The sequence below is a fragment of the Muscardinus avellanarius genome (assembly GCF_963383645.1).
Source record: "Muscardinus avellanarius genome assembly, chromosome: 4".
NCBI classification, from domain to species: Eukaryota; Metazoa; Chordata; class Mammalia; order Rodentia; family Gliridae; genus Muscardinus; species Muscardinus avellanarius.
The window spans coordinates 61,117,241-61,133,360 of NC_137789.1; the positions used below are offsets into that span (position 1 = coordinate 61,117,241).

General features: G+C 36.5%; 1 protein-coding gene across 2 annotated transcripts in view; it reads right to left on the reverse strand.

Annotated features, from left to right (window-relative positions):
* Window positions 1-16,120, reverse strand: part of ZFHX4 (zinc finger homeobox 4) — a gene marked incomplete at both ends in the record, with an annotated part of 166,146 nt that overhangs the window by 146,901 nt on the left and 3,125 nt on the right. The window contains one exon of one of the 2 annotated variants that reach the window (XM_080694378.1): window positions 15,293-15,717. In XM_080694378.1, the coding sequence (XP_080550504.1) occupies window positions 15,293-15,717 (425 nt within the window). Of the gene's footprint in view, window positions 1-15,292; window positions 15,796-16,120 lie in introns of both variants that reach the window. The other variant, XM_080694377.1, reaches the window with a different exon arrangement.

Consider the following 16,120-nt stretch of genomic DNA (forward strand, 5'->3'; position numbering starts at 1 on the left):
CTTTACCATTGTGAAAAGATTAACAATAGTAGACTTACAAATACCACACAGGTAGAGAGGTTGTCACAAAAGAGACAGAACTTTGTAATTGTACTAGTACTATGTGCTACTTTTAAAAAATGAGAGGATGTCTTTGTTGGTGTGGAAGCACATGGCCACATTTTATCACAGTCTACAGAGTGAAATCTATTTTCTTCCCCAAATACTACAAGAAATCTAAATGTTCTCTAGATGACACAAAAGAGTAAGCACTGTTAAAATGTTATATAAAGTACTAAAAATGGGCAGGCTGTGACAGCTCACACCTGTAATCTCAGTGCTTGGGAGGCTGAGACAGGAGGATCACAGGCTTGAGGTCAGCCTCAGCAACTTTGCAAGGCCCTCAGCAACTTATTGAGAGCCTGTTTCAAAACAAAAAAAGAAAAAGGGCTGGAGGTTCAGCTAAGAAGTAGAATGCCCTTTGGGTTCAATTCCAAGCACCACAAAAACAAGCAAAACAAACAAAAGTAGTACTAAACTCTGAAATTCAGGAAGGCTGTGAACAGTGACAACCTGCAAGGGAAAAGAAGGTGTGTGAGGAAAAGTATGTATTCTGTTCTAAAAACTGGAGGGCTCACTGAGGACAGGAAGCATATCATATTGCCTTTATGACTTCCTTACGCCTTTGGGGTCCAGCACAAGGCATCTTTAGCCAATGAGAAACAAGTAAACATATGTGTATTACTAGAGCTTCAACCCAATAAAATATATTTTAGAGTTAGGCTATTAAAAAGATACCAAGTTTTCATTCCCACAAATACAGAAAATTCAGTTTTGTACATTTCTTTCAAAGATCATAGTATTAATAGAATACATGGTTAACATCCGGGCATCAGAAGGAGCTCAGGCGTACATGTTGTTACAGGTGGATGATTTTTCTAGTAGACAATCTGTCATTTCTCTCCCACAACCCCAACTGTCTCTAAACCTCTATCCTACTTGTTATTCCTTCTTTTCTTCTTTTAAGGGGATACAAATTCTCCACAAAGATCAACTACTCCATCCATACCCTTATTTCCATCCCTCCAGCCACACAGGGTCTTCGTGTCCAGGTTGTCCCCCGCCTACCCCGCAATGCTGTCTTCTCTGTGATTATGTGTTCTGTTTAGCAATGTGGGTGCTGGAACGAGAATACCTAGCTCAAATCCTGACAAGTCATCAGTCTTACCAGCCAGGTGACCTTAGAAAATCCATTAAGTTTCCATGGCCTTAGTTCCCTTATCTTCAAAATGGGCACAATAATAGTGCTTAAAAGGGTTGTTGTGAGAAATCCATGAGCTAGTATCTAAAGAGCCAGGCATGGTAAACCCTGTCCTTGGGAGGGAGACAGAAGGATCGCAGGTTTGAAGCTGGCCTCAGCAATTTAGCCAGATTCTGTTTCAAATTAAAAAGGGGGAAGGGTCTTTCAGAAGCAGAATGCCCCTAGGTTCAATCTCTGGTACCCTCTGCAAATACACACACATAGACACACACACACCACACACACACACACACACACACACACACACACACACACACACACACACTATGTGGATATTATCTGGCCACCAGCATTAAATAAGCATTCAATAAATGTTAGTCTCAATTTTCTCGCCAAGTTAGAAGATGCATAAAGGGCATTGGAAAAATGATAACAATTTGAAGTATTCTTTAAAGGAAAAGAGGAAAGTAATTGACCAAGTACAAAATAAGAAATGACTTGCAGTAAAGAGAATCCAGCAGATATTAGGGACCATCAGTTCAACTATTCCACTGCTAGGTACACACCTGAGAGACATGTGCTCACACAAGACCTCGTATACAAATATTATAACATCATGATCCATAATAGCCCCAAAGTGGGAACAACATAGTGTCCAAGGAAGGGGGATGAGTAAGATGTACACAGCTATACAGTAGAAATTCTAAAACATAAGAGAACAAAGTGCTGATATATGCTCCAGCATGGATGAACTTTGAAACATTATGCTCAGTGAAGGAAGCCAGTCACAAAGGATCCAGATCTTGTGGCTGCATCTATATTAAATGTCCAGAATAGCAAAATCTATAGAGACAGAAAGCAATTAGCAGTTGCCTAGGGCCTTGTGAGGGAAGGTTGGAGATTGTTGTGGGCAGCTAAAATGGTACAAGATTTCTTTTTGGGGATGATGAAAATATTCCCAAATCGATGGTGATGATGGTTGCACAATTTTGTAACTATTCTAAAAACCCTTTAATTGTATTTTAAGTGGATGAAATGCGGGGCATATGAATTTTATTTTAATCAAGTTGTTGCAAATAAAAATAACGCAGCAGCAACAAAGCAAAAGGCAAGCGCTCAGTGTTCATTGTTCTGTCAACATGGTAATTTTGTAGATATAACATTTGTTCCATTCCTTTTGAATTTATAACTGCCTTTTTTTTTAGAAATTAGAAAATCTTGCCACATTTTTCTAAATAACTGCATGTTTAACATTGAGATTGCTGTCTTATTCCATCATTTTTCCACCATGGTCATTTTAAGAAGATATTTGTTAGGGTTACCTAATTCCCTACATTTAAAGGGTACTTTAAGTGTCTTATGGTATTTGTTGTGATTTTAAGACAAAGAAAAGAATAAGGAAGATGTTAATTTGAGGAAAGCTTTGCTTTTAAATATACTTCTTAAGAAATTTAGTGCAAAAGCCTTTACAAAAGGGTACCAACTCCATGGTTGGGATCAAGTCCTGCCCCTTCTCGGACAAAAAGGCTGAATGTGCTCCCACAATTAGTAAGGTCATTTACCTTTTTCAGAACCTACCACTTTAACCAAATCATATCCTGTTCCCTGAACCTTTGATTAGTCATGTGTACCTACAGAACATATTCCAGTGCTTGTTGACGAGTCTTGCACGACATCATCAAAGGTTCATTATCTCTAGGGACTGAGAACACTCACAATGCACAGGAAGAAATGTCTGCGATCTACTTTAAAGCAAAATAAGGGACATTAATGATTAACTCATGATCTTCATCAATTTTTAATACATTTTCATATTATATTCTCACTCTATCACACACACACACACACACACACACACACACACACACGCACACACAATTTGTTCCAAGGTTTGAGCAACGGAAGTATAAATAGGTCTCACTGGATCTGTACATAAATAAAATATTGAGGCAATGCCATTTTGCTATTTTAATAATCTAGCACATGTGATCTAAATATATCTACATTTTTCATTCATGGAAAGAATCATACTGATCATTTTTTGAAAAAGTACATATGAAGTATGTATATGTGTATGTGTGTGTATATCTCAATTCATTGTACTTCTTCTGTATCAATGGTTTTTTTAACAAATTATCAAGCTTCTATAATTAAAGAGATAATCACAGTTCCATAGGAAGAGATAAAGTGACCTAGTACATGGTTAGAGCAATTTAGAAGTAAATATTGTAGCTGATAGTCTGTTTTAAAATATACATCTAGCCAGGCATAGGGGTATACATTTGTGATCCCAGGACTTGGGAGACTGAGAGTAGAGGATCGCGGGTTCAAGACCAGCCTCAGCAACTTATTGAGGCCCTTCACAACTTAGTGAGACCCTGTTTTAAAATAAAATAGGACTTAAAGTGTAGCTCAAAGGTAGAATGCTCCTAGGTTCAATCCCCAGTGCCACAAAAAAGAAATATTGACAACATTTGACATTTGGGTAATAATAAACACTTTTTTTCATTAGAGGAATTAACTACCATCAGCTATGTGTTCCTATGTGAAAATACTAATGTCAATCCCAGTACTCTGTTATGGGGAAGGGGGAGACCGGGAAACAAAGGAGGGGGCACCACGTGCTGTGTGCATGGATATCACTGTCCACATAATTTACATTATGATGTGAGACTATAATCATATAAAAGCATTTATAAAATAAATACAGTACTTCTATATCTACATATAAAATCATATATGAAAATAAATATAGTACTTCTATATCTATGTTAAGGAAGAATGCTCTTTAGAGCATTTAAAATAAGTTATTTAGCTTCTCTTAGTTTTTAAGTACTTTATTTTTTTTTGCAGTACTGGGGATGGAACCAAGGGGCATTCTACCTCCAAGCTACACCCCCAGCCTCACTAAGTAAGGGCCTCACTAAGTAGCTGAGGCTACCCACAGACTATAATCCTCCTGTCTCAGCCTCCTAAATGCTGGGATTACTAGTGTGCGCCACTACTCCAGGCTCTTAGTTTTTAACATTTAAGGAAATAAGAATCACAAATTTTATTTCTCTGAAAAATTATTTATGAATTATTCTTGTACCTGTTTTTAAATTTTGGCTATGAGACTGTGGAGTACTTTCTCAATGAATAGTCATTGTGAAAAAATATTGGTACTGCTCTTTTTTTTTTTTTTTTTTTTGTGTGTGTGTGTGTGTGTGTGTGTGTGTGTGTGTGTGTGATACTGGGGATGGAACCCAGGGGCATTTTACCTCTGAACTACATTCCAAGCCCTACTTTTTATTCTTTATTTTGAAACAGGGTCTCACTGAGTTGCAAAGAGGCTCACTAAGTATCGGAGGCTATCCACGAACCACTACTCTCCTGCTTAAGCCTCCCAAATCCTGGGATTACAAGCGAGAGCCACCATCCCTGACTAGTACTGCTATATTATCTAAATAAGTGTTTTTAATTACTTGGTTTTATTGGTGTGTGTGGCACTGGACATCGAAACCATGGGCATTCTACCCCTGAGGTATACTCAAGCCCTATTTTGTTTTTATTTTAAAACAGGGTCTTGCTAGGTTGATGAGAGTCTCACTATTTGCTGAAGCTGTCTTCAAACCTGCAATCATCCTGTCTCAGCCTACCAAGTACTGGGATTATTAGTGTATGCCACCACACTTGGCTAATTCCTTGATTTTTCTAATAAAGGTCATACTTAAACAAAAATAATAAACCAGAATTTTCTATTAACTGATTATTTCTCTAAAGACAAAGATTATTTGTCTAAAGAAATTCTGTTTAAAACATAGTGATATGTAATAACACATAGTGCTTAAAAATGAGTTTTCTGCCTTTTAAAGTGTGCAATATAAATTCACCAAATAAAGTTTGAAAAGAAAATCCGGGTATGGCATAATTCCGATTTTAGCATGTGAATCGTTTTCAAAACACAACCCTATTTATTTGGTGTAAAAGTTGAGACGTATGTTCATGCTCACCCGTCACTGATAATACCTACCCTGTGACTTGATGGTATAAGAGCTGCGAATATGTTGCCTTTAAAGGATATGCCTTGTAAACCGACTAGCAGGAGTGATGTCAACTAGGCTATCTACTCTATTTCGTACAGTAGAGCAATGAATGATGTCAGGCCCTAAGGACATCTGCTCTTGTTATCCTCAGGCCTGCCAAAGGAATAATTAGAAATATTTGAAGTCTTTGAAAGATACTGCAAATGATAGTTATCAAAACATCCTCATGCTTTGCACACATCAGCTACAGTGGTTGGGAGTTTCTATTTTGCTAGCAACTCTGTCCTTTCATAGTGAGACTACTCTGATTTTCATTAAAAGAACATTTCTTTAGTAAATGTGTTCAAGAAGCAGCAATGTCATTGCCCAACCATTTTGGTTTGTTTGTGTGTTTGTTTGTTGCAGGATGAAGAAACTAGTTCCAGAGAGACAAGATTCCCCCAAATATCTCTAAGTTCAATCAGTATCACCAGTTCTAACAAGACTTCTGGTTTTAGCTTAAAATTATTAACAGAATCTCAAGAAAGAGAGAGAGAGAGAAGAAGAGAGTTCATTAGCAACACTGGTTGGAAAGAAAATCCCTGCAATCTATATAATACATATGATACACATATTTAATTCATTTTTTTTTCCTGTCTTTTTGGACTAGGGATCGATCCCAGGGCGGTGCACTTGCCAGACAAGTGCTTTGCCACTGAGTTACATCCCAGCCCCCATATATTTTAATTCTATAAACATCAAGTAAATAGAGTTTCTTCCACGATATATGATGTCAGGAAAAAGATCAGGGCAGGAGGCAGTTTATAGGCTGTAGTGAACAGTGTGCTGGTTCCTGTGTAGGGAGTCAAATGCTTAGGGAGGAGCATTCCCCCCTTCCTGCCAGCAGGGTACCACTTAGTACATTACTGCTAAGGTACTCTGGTGACCTGAATGAATTAATGCAGTTTCTAAAGGTGCTTAACTTGCAAGCACTGAAAGCTGGAGCACTACAAGTGATAAATATTCTATTAGGCTTTTCTAGTTAATATCCTAAATACCCAAGCATTCCAGTAAAAGGAAGCCTAGGAAAGTAAAAGGGCACTATTGTCACAGGAAACACATAGGTGATAGCACAGTTCTTTCTTCCAGCTTGTAGGTGAGCCAAGGGAGTTTCTGCATCATTCCAGCAGACTAAGTGCATGTGTGCGCACTGATTAGCCAGCTCTTACTGTATTTGTAACACCTCTATGGAACCCAGCTGGCTTAGAGGAGTTTGGGTTGCAAAACTATGAAGCCCTAGACACCACTGTGAAGCTCACCTCTGAAGTCCCTGGCCCTTCCCCTCCTCTCTACACTGCACTCTTCCTATCATCAAACACAAAAGGTGTTCTTATTAACCGAGCCTCCAAAAGGCCATGGCCTGGTCTAGAAAGAGGTCAGGGTTATAATTCCAGTGCAGGCTTTTATTATCTCTGAGAATTTGAGCACAGTATTTTTCTCTTAATTTCAGTTTCCTCATAGGTTTACCTATGAATGATAACATGCAACTGTTAGGAAGTATAAATGAGATAATGTACATAAATATTTAATTTATGATCATTGTCAGTAAATGTACTCTTTGTAAAACATAGATGCCATTGTGAAAGATGATAAAGACACAAGTCAATTATTCAGTCTGGTTTCGTCATTGACAGACTATTTAGCGTCAACAAAAGGGATATTTTGGTAAGGTTTTTCCCAATATTCCATCAATCATGTATAGGCAATCAGTTGCCAGCTCTCTATATAAATAAGGATTTTCTTGCTACAGGACACATAGTGACAAACTAAAGATCAATATTTTAAAATGGCAAAAGCTCTCCTCCCAAACTGGAGTTAACCAATATGGTGGGATCTACCATTCATTTATGTTCTTCCACCCTTTGTTTTGCATTCCATAAATTTTATCAAGAGATTGTCAAAGATAGAATTCCTTAACCCTAACCTTCCTCTGTACTACTTCTTAAAAATTGTTTGATGAGCCAGGCTCATCACACTTGTAATCCCAGCTTATAATTTGGAAAGCTGAGACAGGAGGATATGGGTTCGCAGCCAGCCTCAGCTTCTTAGTGAGGCTCTTTGCAACTCAGTGAGACCCTGTTTCAAAATAAAAAATAAAAATTGGGCTGGAGGTGTAGCTTAGAGTTAGAATGCCCCTGGGTTTCATCCCTAGAACCACACAAAAAATTATTTAATGGACAAATAAAACCCCAATGCTTACTATTTTAATAATGAGAGATAAAAATGTGTATTGCATGCTATCTACTACTTCCACTGAAAGAAAGTCTACAGGAAAATTGTGATCAAAAGAGTGTAGTATCCACATGTTTTATAGTTATACATACATATTCAATATATATTCAAGGCTACAAAAGTCCTTCTACTTAAAGACTGGAAAAACAGAATATTAGTAAAGGATTATAAAATCAAGTAAAATAAAATGCTGCAATATATAGCTGTTATCATCTATAATTATAATGGTGTAGCTGGTTATTATAATAGTGTATTTTTAAGTAGAAATCTCTCTAACCTAACTGTAATCTGAATTTAGGGGGATTTTCCAGGAGCCAGGGTACATTCGCATATCTCTTGTTATACAAAGGAATTGACTGCAGGTGTAACTTCCCCATTTTGCATTCTTCATTAGTAGATATCTTCTTTATTATTGAGGAAATGCATTAGCTGTATCATCCTCATGTTTGAAGAATAACATAAATGCTTTAACTAAAGCCGTATAATATCCTCAAATTTCTTCTTGCCTTACACTAATAAAAAAAGGCTTGTTGAACATTAGGGCAATAAGCATAAACCTTGATATACAAGGTACATTGTACTAAACCTTCTAATGATTCAAGAGACTCATCATGCTTAGCCTGTTGACTAACCATTATTGAAACAAAGCATAGAAACGTGATAGTTAGGTCTCTGGATTTAGCTCTTAATTTTATGAATGTCCCTGATGCCTAACCATCAAAGGTAACTTGTAATCTCAGAGAGCAGAGTTAGAAAGCACCATCTTAGAAAATCCTCTACCTCTGAGCAGAATTCAGGTAAATGGCTTATATCCCATCACATGCATGGGACACAACCACAATACAGAGTAAGATTTCAAAAACTAGTATAAAGTTAGTGCTCAGTAAATGTTTCTGTATTTATTGAAAAAAAAAAAACATTGGGATGTCATTTGGCCATCTTGTAAATAGAACTTTGACATTTATTCCTACATCGGTCACCACGCCCTTCCTCGATTACAGAATATGCGAAGACATTTTAATGGTTATAGGTGGCTATGCTTCCTCTGTTGCTCTTCCCTTTTAGAGTAAATCATATCCTTCTTTGTTTTTCTGAAATACATGGATCAATTGAGGGAAAAATGTCTTTAGAGCATTGAATTATCTGAAAAGTGAACAAATCTCCACATCTAATTGAACTCAGTCTGAGCACAGGCTCAGACTCGGAGCAAACTTGGTAAAACATTTCCAGTAGAACTCCGTGAGGCCAGATGTTCTGGAAGCAGCACTGTGGTCATTATGCACATGCCAGCTCCTCCTCACTCCACCCCGGGCCAAGACCCTTTCAGCAGCGCGAGGCCTGCCTAACATATGCCTTGGGCTGTGTGCCGCATGGTGTCCCGCACCCATGTGGACATGTCAGCAACCATACATGGGCTCTGCTGACAGGGATGCTTAAATCCAAGCCAAAGAAACACCCTGGAGAGTCCAGGAAGGATGAACTGAACCTTAGCCTGCTTTACCTGGATGACTTCGGGGTGGGGGACAAATGAGCCATTTCCTACTTTGAGTTAAATCATACCTACCCTTCACATGAGATGGGATGAACACTTTACACACACAAAGCTAACCTAAACCATGTGTGAGTTGACATGTTCCTGAGGTGAATGGTAGTGCCAAACTGTTGACTGTTTCTGAGGTGTGGTTGTATGTTTGTGGTGGTGGTGGTGGTGGTGGTGGTGTGTGTGTATGTGTGTGTGCGTGTGTGTGTGTGTGTGTGTGTGTATTTATGTCTTCTTTATGTCATCAGAAGGAGTAAATAAAAAAAGCTTTTAGAGAAGAACATTATCCTACCTAATCCTAATTTCTGATATAATCCTTTCACTTCCTCAAATACTGGCAAACACTGGAAATTCATCCAGATTAAGTAGTTCCTTAATAAAAATACACTTTGGAAAAAAAAAACTTGAAAGTCATTTACACATTTGAACACATTGCTCTGCTTTTAGTAAAAGGCCTTTTTTCCTCTTTAATTAAAGGAATGCTCATTTTCTTTGGGGAATCAGGTATCCTTAGAATATGGAGGATTTCCATGAGGAAGAGATCTGGGTGGGATAAAGTAGTAGGCATTTGATAAAAACAGAAAAGCATGCCAGATGTGTAGAGAAACAACAGTAGCATTGTTTTTTTTTATTATTATTTTAAAAAGACATACAGGTTCATGGCCAGCCTCAGCAACTGAAACCCTGTTTCAAAATAATCAAATAAATAAAAAGGGTTGGGGATGTAGTTCCACAGTCGAATGACTATGAGTTCAATCCCCAGTACCACAAAAATAAATAAAATAAAATAAATCAGATAGGAGGGTTCCAATGACACACTGCTTTCGAAAACATTATCTGGCTGTGACAACAATTTCACACACTAAAAATTATTTTATCTATTCTAATATGAATGCAATAAGTTTCTAATACCTGGTTTCAATCATTTTTTTTTAGAAATGGGTATGTGTTCATCTATCATCTATATTTTGATAGGCAGTTTGTTGTTAATTTTTTTCTGGAAGCATATGAAGAGGGTTCCTTAGCATTACTTTCCAAGTGAATCCTATAGGAAAGGTCCACATTTGTGCTAAAGTAGCCCCATTATAACATGGCTGTGCTTCACAAATGTCAAACTTAAAAACAGAAGCAGACATCGTTGGTAGGGCTGGCCAATTACATTGTGATCTGAAAACATCCGTGATTTATTAGTTGCTATTAGCTAACTGACTCCTCTTTCTTTGATCTGTGTATTTATTATTATGCAAGCACGTATTGTTCTACTACAGAATTTGTTTTTTATATGAGACAACAATAGAATAATGTGAATTGTGATTACTTTTTAAAAAATAAATCCTGCAACTAGAATTAAATTTTACACTGCATTTCAACCTTGAAATGACCATAAATCTGAAACTAATACAAAAAGTACAAAAATTTCCATATTCAGGTTAATGTTTAGCAACAGAAATAATAACTTTTGTTTATCTCTGCAAACAGATTTCTACATCTAAACAAATGACTAGAATAAGATTAAGAAAAAACTGTTGGGATGTCTCAGATACAAACACACATTCCAATTTCCTTTTGCACAATGACTTTTATGCAAATGCGTACTACACAATCTCCTGACCTCTTTTACCATCACACAGGCACAATGACAGTTCAATAATTGAAATGGTACATATCTGGTATATTTGATTTTGAATTGCAAAGCTGCACTCAGGCCTATTGAAATGAAAATACCTGTGACTCACTGTTAATTCCAAACTGATCCGGTTATTATTTTCTACTCGCGAAAAAAAAACAGCAAAAAAGTGAGGAGGCAAAGCGGACTATTGCATCATCATTTTTAATCTGCACATACTTCTTCCAGTAAACTCTTCGCATTCTCCTCTGTGACCTTCCCCCATACTTTGGTTTTGGTTTTTAACCTGGATTCTTTCATCTACAACATGGATAATGAGAAAACCCAAAAAACATTCCTCGGGGAGATGTTACACTAAAAGTTTCCTACGATTGAGTCCCACGTGTGTTGCTTTGCTCACCATGGAGACCAGTGACTTGCTCACTGCTCTCAGACAATTTGAAATCCAAATATGAAAATAGCATTATGGAATTCAGATGGCTCCTCGGCTTCACAACTAGCAGATGCGAGAGAAAGAAAAAAGAGCTCATATAATTAGGCTTTTGACTTTGAACCAGCAGGGCTGTGAACACCTCACTTAAAAATACACATAATAGTAAGAGAGCAGCTGAGGTGCAGGTGCAGCCAGAGTGTGGGGATGTTCTGCGCGAGCTGGCGTTTAGACCAATCGGATGGCCAGAAAAGCCCTGGCCACACTGAGCCAAGAATAAACTGAACTGTAAGTCTGAAATATTGCCAAAGCCTCACTTGTTCTTCCTCAGTTTGAATGTGTAGTGCTAAGTGGTTTTCATTATATCTTTCCACTGGATGCTTTAGTAAAAGTTGGGGATCATTTAAGAGCTAGACCAAATTACAATGCATTCTTTAAAAAGATTAAAAGTGACGTTTTTTAAAAATACATTCCTTGGTTTATTCATTAGTCCATTACTCATCCTGAAAACATTTATTGAGGACTCATTATGTGAATATCAATTGACTAAAATTTGCAAAGAATCGAAAAGGATGAATTTAGAATATAATTAAATCTAATAAATGGGTTAGCTTAAAACTATTTTATACCTATACATATATATGTATTTGCTTAGCGATAGATTGATATTGATTTTTATCTTGCAATATCAGTTGTAAGTATCTAGGCATTTAGTATTTATTAGCTTCACTTTAATGTATACTCATACATTATAAGTGAAGATCAAGGGCAGTCTGCACGTTCTTTTTATTGTTTCATTTCTTTAGACCAATTCTGCTTCAGCATTTAAATTTCTAGAGGAGAAAAAAAATCAAAATTTAATAGTGCTTAGCACTCTATGGGATTTTACTTGAAGAAAATGGGTAAGAATTTCTTAACAACAACAAAATTGCCTTTTAAAAATTTTAAGGAAAATAACATTGCCAAGAAGTGAATGTGGCTTTGTTTGTTTTTGTAGTCCTCGTTAGCAATAGACATAAAGGTATTCTTTACTTTTTTTTCTGAGTCCATATGGAAAGATCATCAACACGTTCTGCCTCTGGGTTCTTTGCCAAAATACCATAACCCACAAGCCATCTACCTTAAACATAAAAGGAAAGGTGTTGTTCTGGTCAAATAAAGAAATAATTTTTACTAGCATACGTCTAATGTTAAAGCTGCCTAAATCCTGCCAAATACATTAAAACAACATCTGTAAAACAGATTTTCATTAAATTGATCAGTTTAAAGCTAAGCAGCTAGGCAGATGAGGCTTTCAAGCTAACCTCTAACCTTTAACATTTAACCTCCTTAGAATAAAGACACACACACACACACACACACACACACACACACTTCTTTTAGGTAATACTGCTTCAGTTTGACAATACAATGGGTGAAGTAGTTTATGCAAATCAAAATGACAAACCATCACATTTAGAGTGCTGAGAATCAATATGTTGTCAATAATGAAAAAGGCTGTTTTTTGCAACTCTTTTATTTGTCTTACAAACTGCTATTGTCATTTTCCTCTAATTTCTAAATAATTCATAATGCAAATGATGTAAATTAAACTCTTCATGATAATAAATTTTTATAGGAGATTATTGCCTAGTCATTAACTCAGAAACTATTTTAAGTCTAATTTTAATATTTTAGTCATATGATAAACTGATTTTTTTCAGGCACAGGCCAATTGTTTAGGTTCTCATTTAAAAGCAATTAATGTTACTTATGAACCAATTTTATTTTGCCGACACAAGCCAACCAAGCTTGCTAATATCCTTATTTTTGTGCTTGAAAATTCTCTATGTCTGACTCATACAGTTTCTGAAATCAGTTTGGAAATGGCATCCATAACACACTGCTACTCTGGAGTATTTTCTAGTTATTACTAGAAATAATGAATGCTTCTGAAAGAACAATGCAAAAGAATATAGTTGGATTGTCTAATTCCAGCCTCAGTAACTCAAATATGTCTCTTCAATCTTCTTTTAATTCAAGACAAATTTGTTCAAAGTAATGTTGTGTTTATTTGGTGACCTTATTTCAGTGCTAAATTAATTAAAGATGCTTGGATACTTAGATAAGCAACTAACAAAAGAATACAATTATAATTATAATGATTTATAAGATTTTTAAGGTAAGACATTGAGTTGAGGGATCTAGAACACTTTTAGCTTTAAAAGCATCTTTATAATCCAGCTTTAATCTCAATTTGTTAAAACCAGAGACAATATCCAACTCTGCAAAAGAAACTCCTGAGTAACTCTGGCACCTAGAAAATTGCCCTGTAGAAGGTGAGGTAGGCAATTCATGCTTATGGAGGTAATGGAGAAACTTAAACTACAGTACACACATGCATACACACACACACACACACACACACACACACACACACACTTAAATAATGATAAAATTGATTAAATAACCTTTCCTAAGAAAATAAATAATAACACTCTTCCTTTCTTAGATTCCCACGTGAGAGTAATAAAATAGGAAAAAATTGTACATTTACATCTATTCACAACATGTTAATTTAAAGTGTTAGAGGAGCTGCGTGAATATAAACACAGTTCATGAATATTCTATATAGCTCCCAAGGTCTAAATCTATTATTTATACAAACTTAATGCTTCTTTTTTTTTCTCCTAGGTATTCTAAAAGTTTTATTAGGTCAGGTATCAACTGAAAAAGTAGACAATTGAACAGTTGTCGACCATTGCTGTAAAACCTATGAATTATAATACAATTAATACTTTATATTGTTTTCAGTAGCGTCGACTTAGAGGCGTTCCATCTTACATTAGGTCTTGCACTCCTCACAAACTGTGTAGTCCAAATCTAATGCTCTCAATATTGATCCACAGAGTGCCAATAACCCAGGAAAAGTGTTACAAATTCTCACACCGAGTCTTTAAGTTTATATGCATAGGACATTTATCTAGAATTTGGGCTTCAAAAAACAACCCAAGCATAAAAAATACTAGATCAACCCAAATAAATAATTCCAGCACCTAATCCACACAGACACAATCTGTTCTTTTTGTTCTATGTTTGTAATTTTAAATAGGATAAGGAAAGCTATAGGTATCATAATTGTTGGTTGACTCCTGATAGTATAGGTATCACTGATTTCTAGTATAAATCAATAGATAACACTTGCAAAATGGATTTTGTAATCATATTTAGAGCTTGTTAAAATGACTAATGGTTTACAATATTTTCTGAATTTTAACATGCTCCAGACAAAAAGAAGTTTTTTAGTAAGTTACCAAGTTATTCATCATGGGAATGGTTGTGTTGCATTTGTAACATAAACCAAGACAATCAAGACAATTCAATGAACAAACTTTAGAAAATAAATTATCAGTAATTAGGATTTAGGAAATATCAAGACAATTTGGACAATACATGATGCTCATCACTCGTACGTATGCATTCCATCTGCATATTTTCCTAGTAAACATGAAAGTGAACTTAACTATTTTATGAGCATATTTATCTATACCACACCCCTTTGGGAGTGAGGAAGAAAGATTGCTAGTTGGGAAAATAATCATGCAAAAAACAGCTGAGTTTGCTTTCTAAGACTTTCAAGTGATGTTAAAGAGCTCACCATTGCGCGCGTGTGCGTGCAAATGCACACGCATGCACGCACACACACACAATTGTTTGAATCATCCTTGTTTTTTATCAAATTAAAAATGTCACATTCACAGTGGATGCCACTGTTTTTGCCCTGTACTACTTGTAACCATTCACACTTAGCCACGACTGGTGCTGTTTCTGTTTTTTTTTTTTTTAAACAAGAAATAAAAGAGATTTTAAAAGTATTATTTTATATACTAAAATACCCAGAAAAAATTATCTTATGACAGAGAAGCCAGGGAAGTAATCCCTAAGAAAGATAGACCTAAATGGAACAAATAGCAGATCTTTTAAAAAATTCTCAACTGCCACATATTTCGCTATGCTTTTCTTAATGTTAATCAGAAACTGTGTACCTTGCCTTCGTATCTTTTTCAATCTCTTTCTCTCTCTCTCTCTTTTTAATAACGTGCAGATCTGTGCTTCAAGCTCTGAAACAGTTAATTCCCTTGTCTGCGCTGTGCAAAGGGAAGTGGATGTCACTGCTTACCTTGTAGAGCTTCAGGGCCGCCTCGTGCCTGTGATTGGTGGTGTGCAGGCGTAATTTATCCACACTGTTGGTGTAGTAGTCACAAGCGTTGCACTTGAGGTGAACTGGGTTGCCAATGGCGATGCACTTCAACCTCCACTCGTTGCTTTTGCCCCCTTCTTTAATGTGGGCCACCAGCTGATATTTCTGCATATGCTTATCAGTCTTGCAGTGGAGCTGGAAGTTGGCTTTGAGCTGAGTGTTGTAGTTACAGAGCTTGCACTGGTAGATATCTCCAATTACGGCCCTCCATTCCTCTTCGGGGAGAGAACGCTCACTGCTCACATGCACACTTAGGGCCTCCAGGCTGTCAGAGGTGAATTTGTTGCAAACAGCACACTGGAATAGCTTCAGCGCTGGGTCACTGATGTAAGGTGACAGCTCTCCTGCAGTAAGGAGGGACAGGTCATCACCCATTAGCTGACCACTGGCAAGCCGGATTTCAGGCGGCAGCTCATTATTTACTACAGGAAAAAAAAATTAAAAGGAAAAATAGAGACTAGAAAACACAGTACACACAAAGGAATCTGTAAAATAAAGTCTTGACAAGCAATGTGCTTTCTCTAGAGCTTAAACTATAAAAAGCTGTAATAGGATTGAATCAGGATCAATTACAATCATCCCTTTCAACTTCTAAATTCCCTCATCAGATAGCTTTAATTACTCCTACTGGGCATGATGTCATTCTGAAATTTGTATTTTCGAGAACAAGGAAGTTGATCGATAACTTAACAAAACCATCACGTGTTTGTAATTTAAGGGCCTAGATAAACTTAACATAACGCTAAT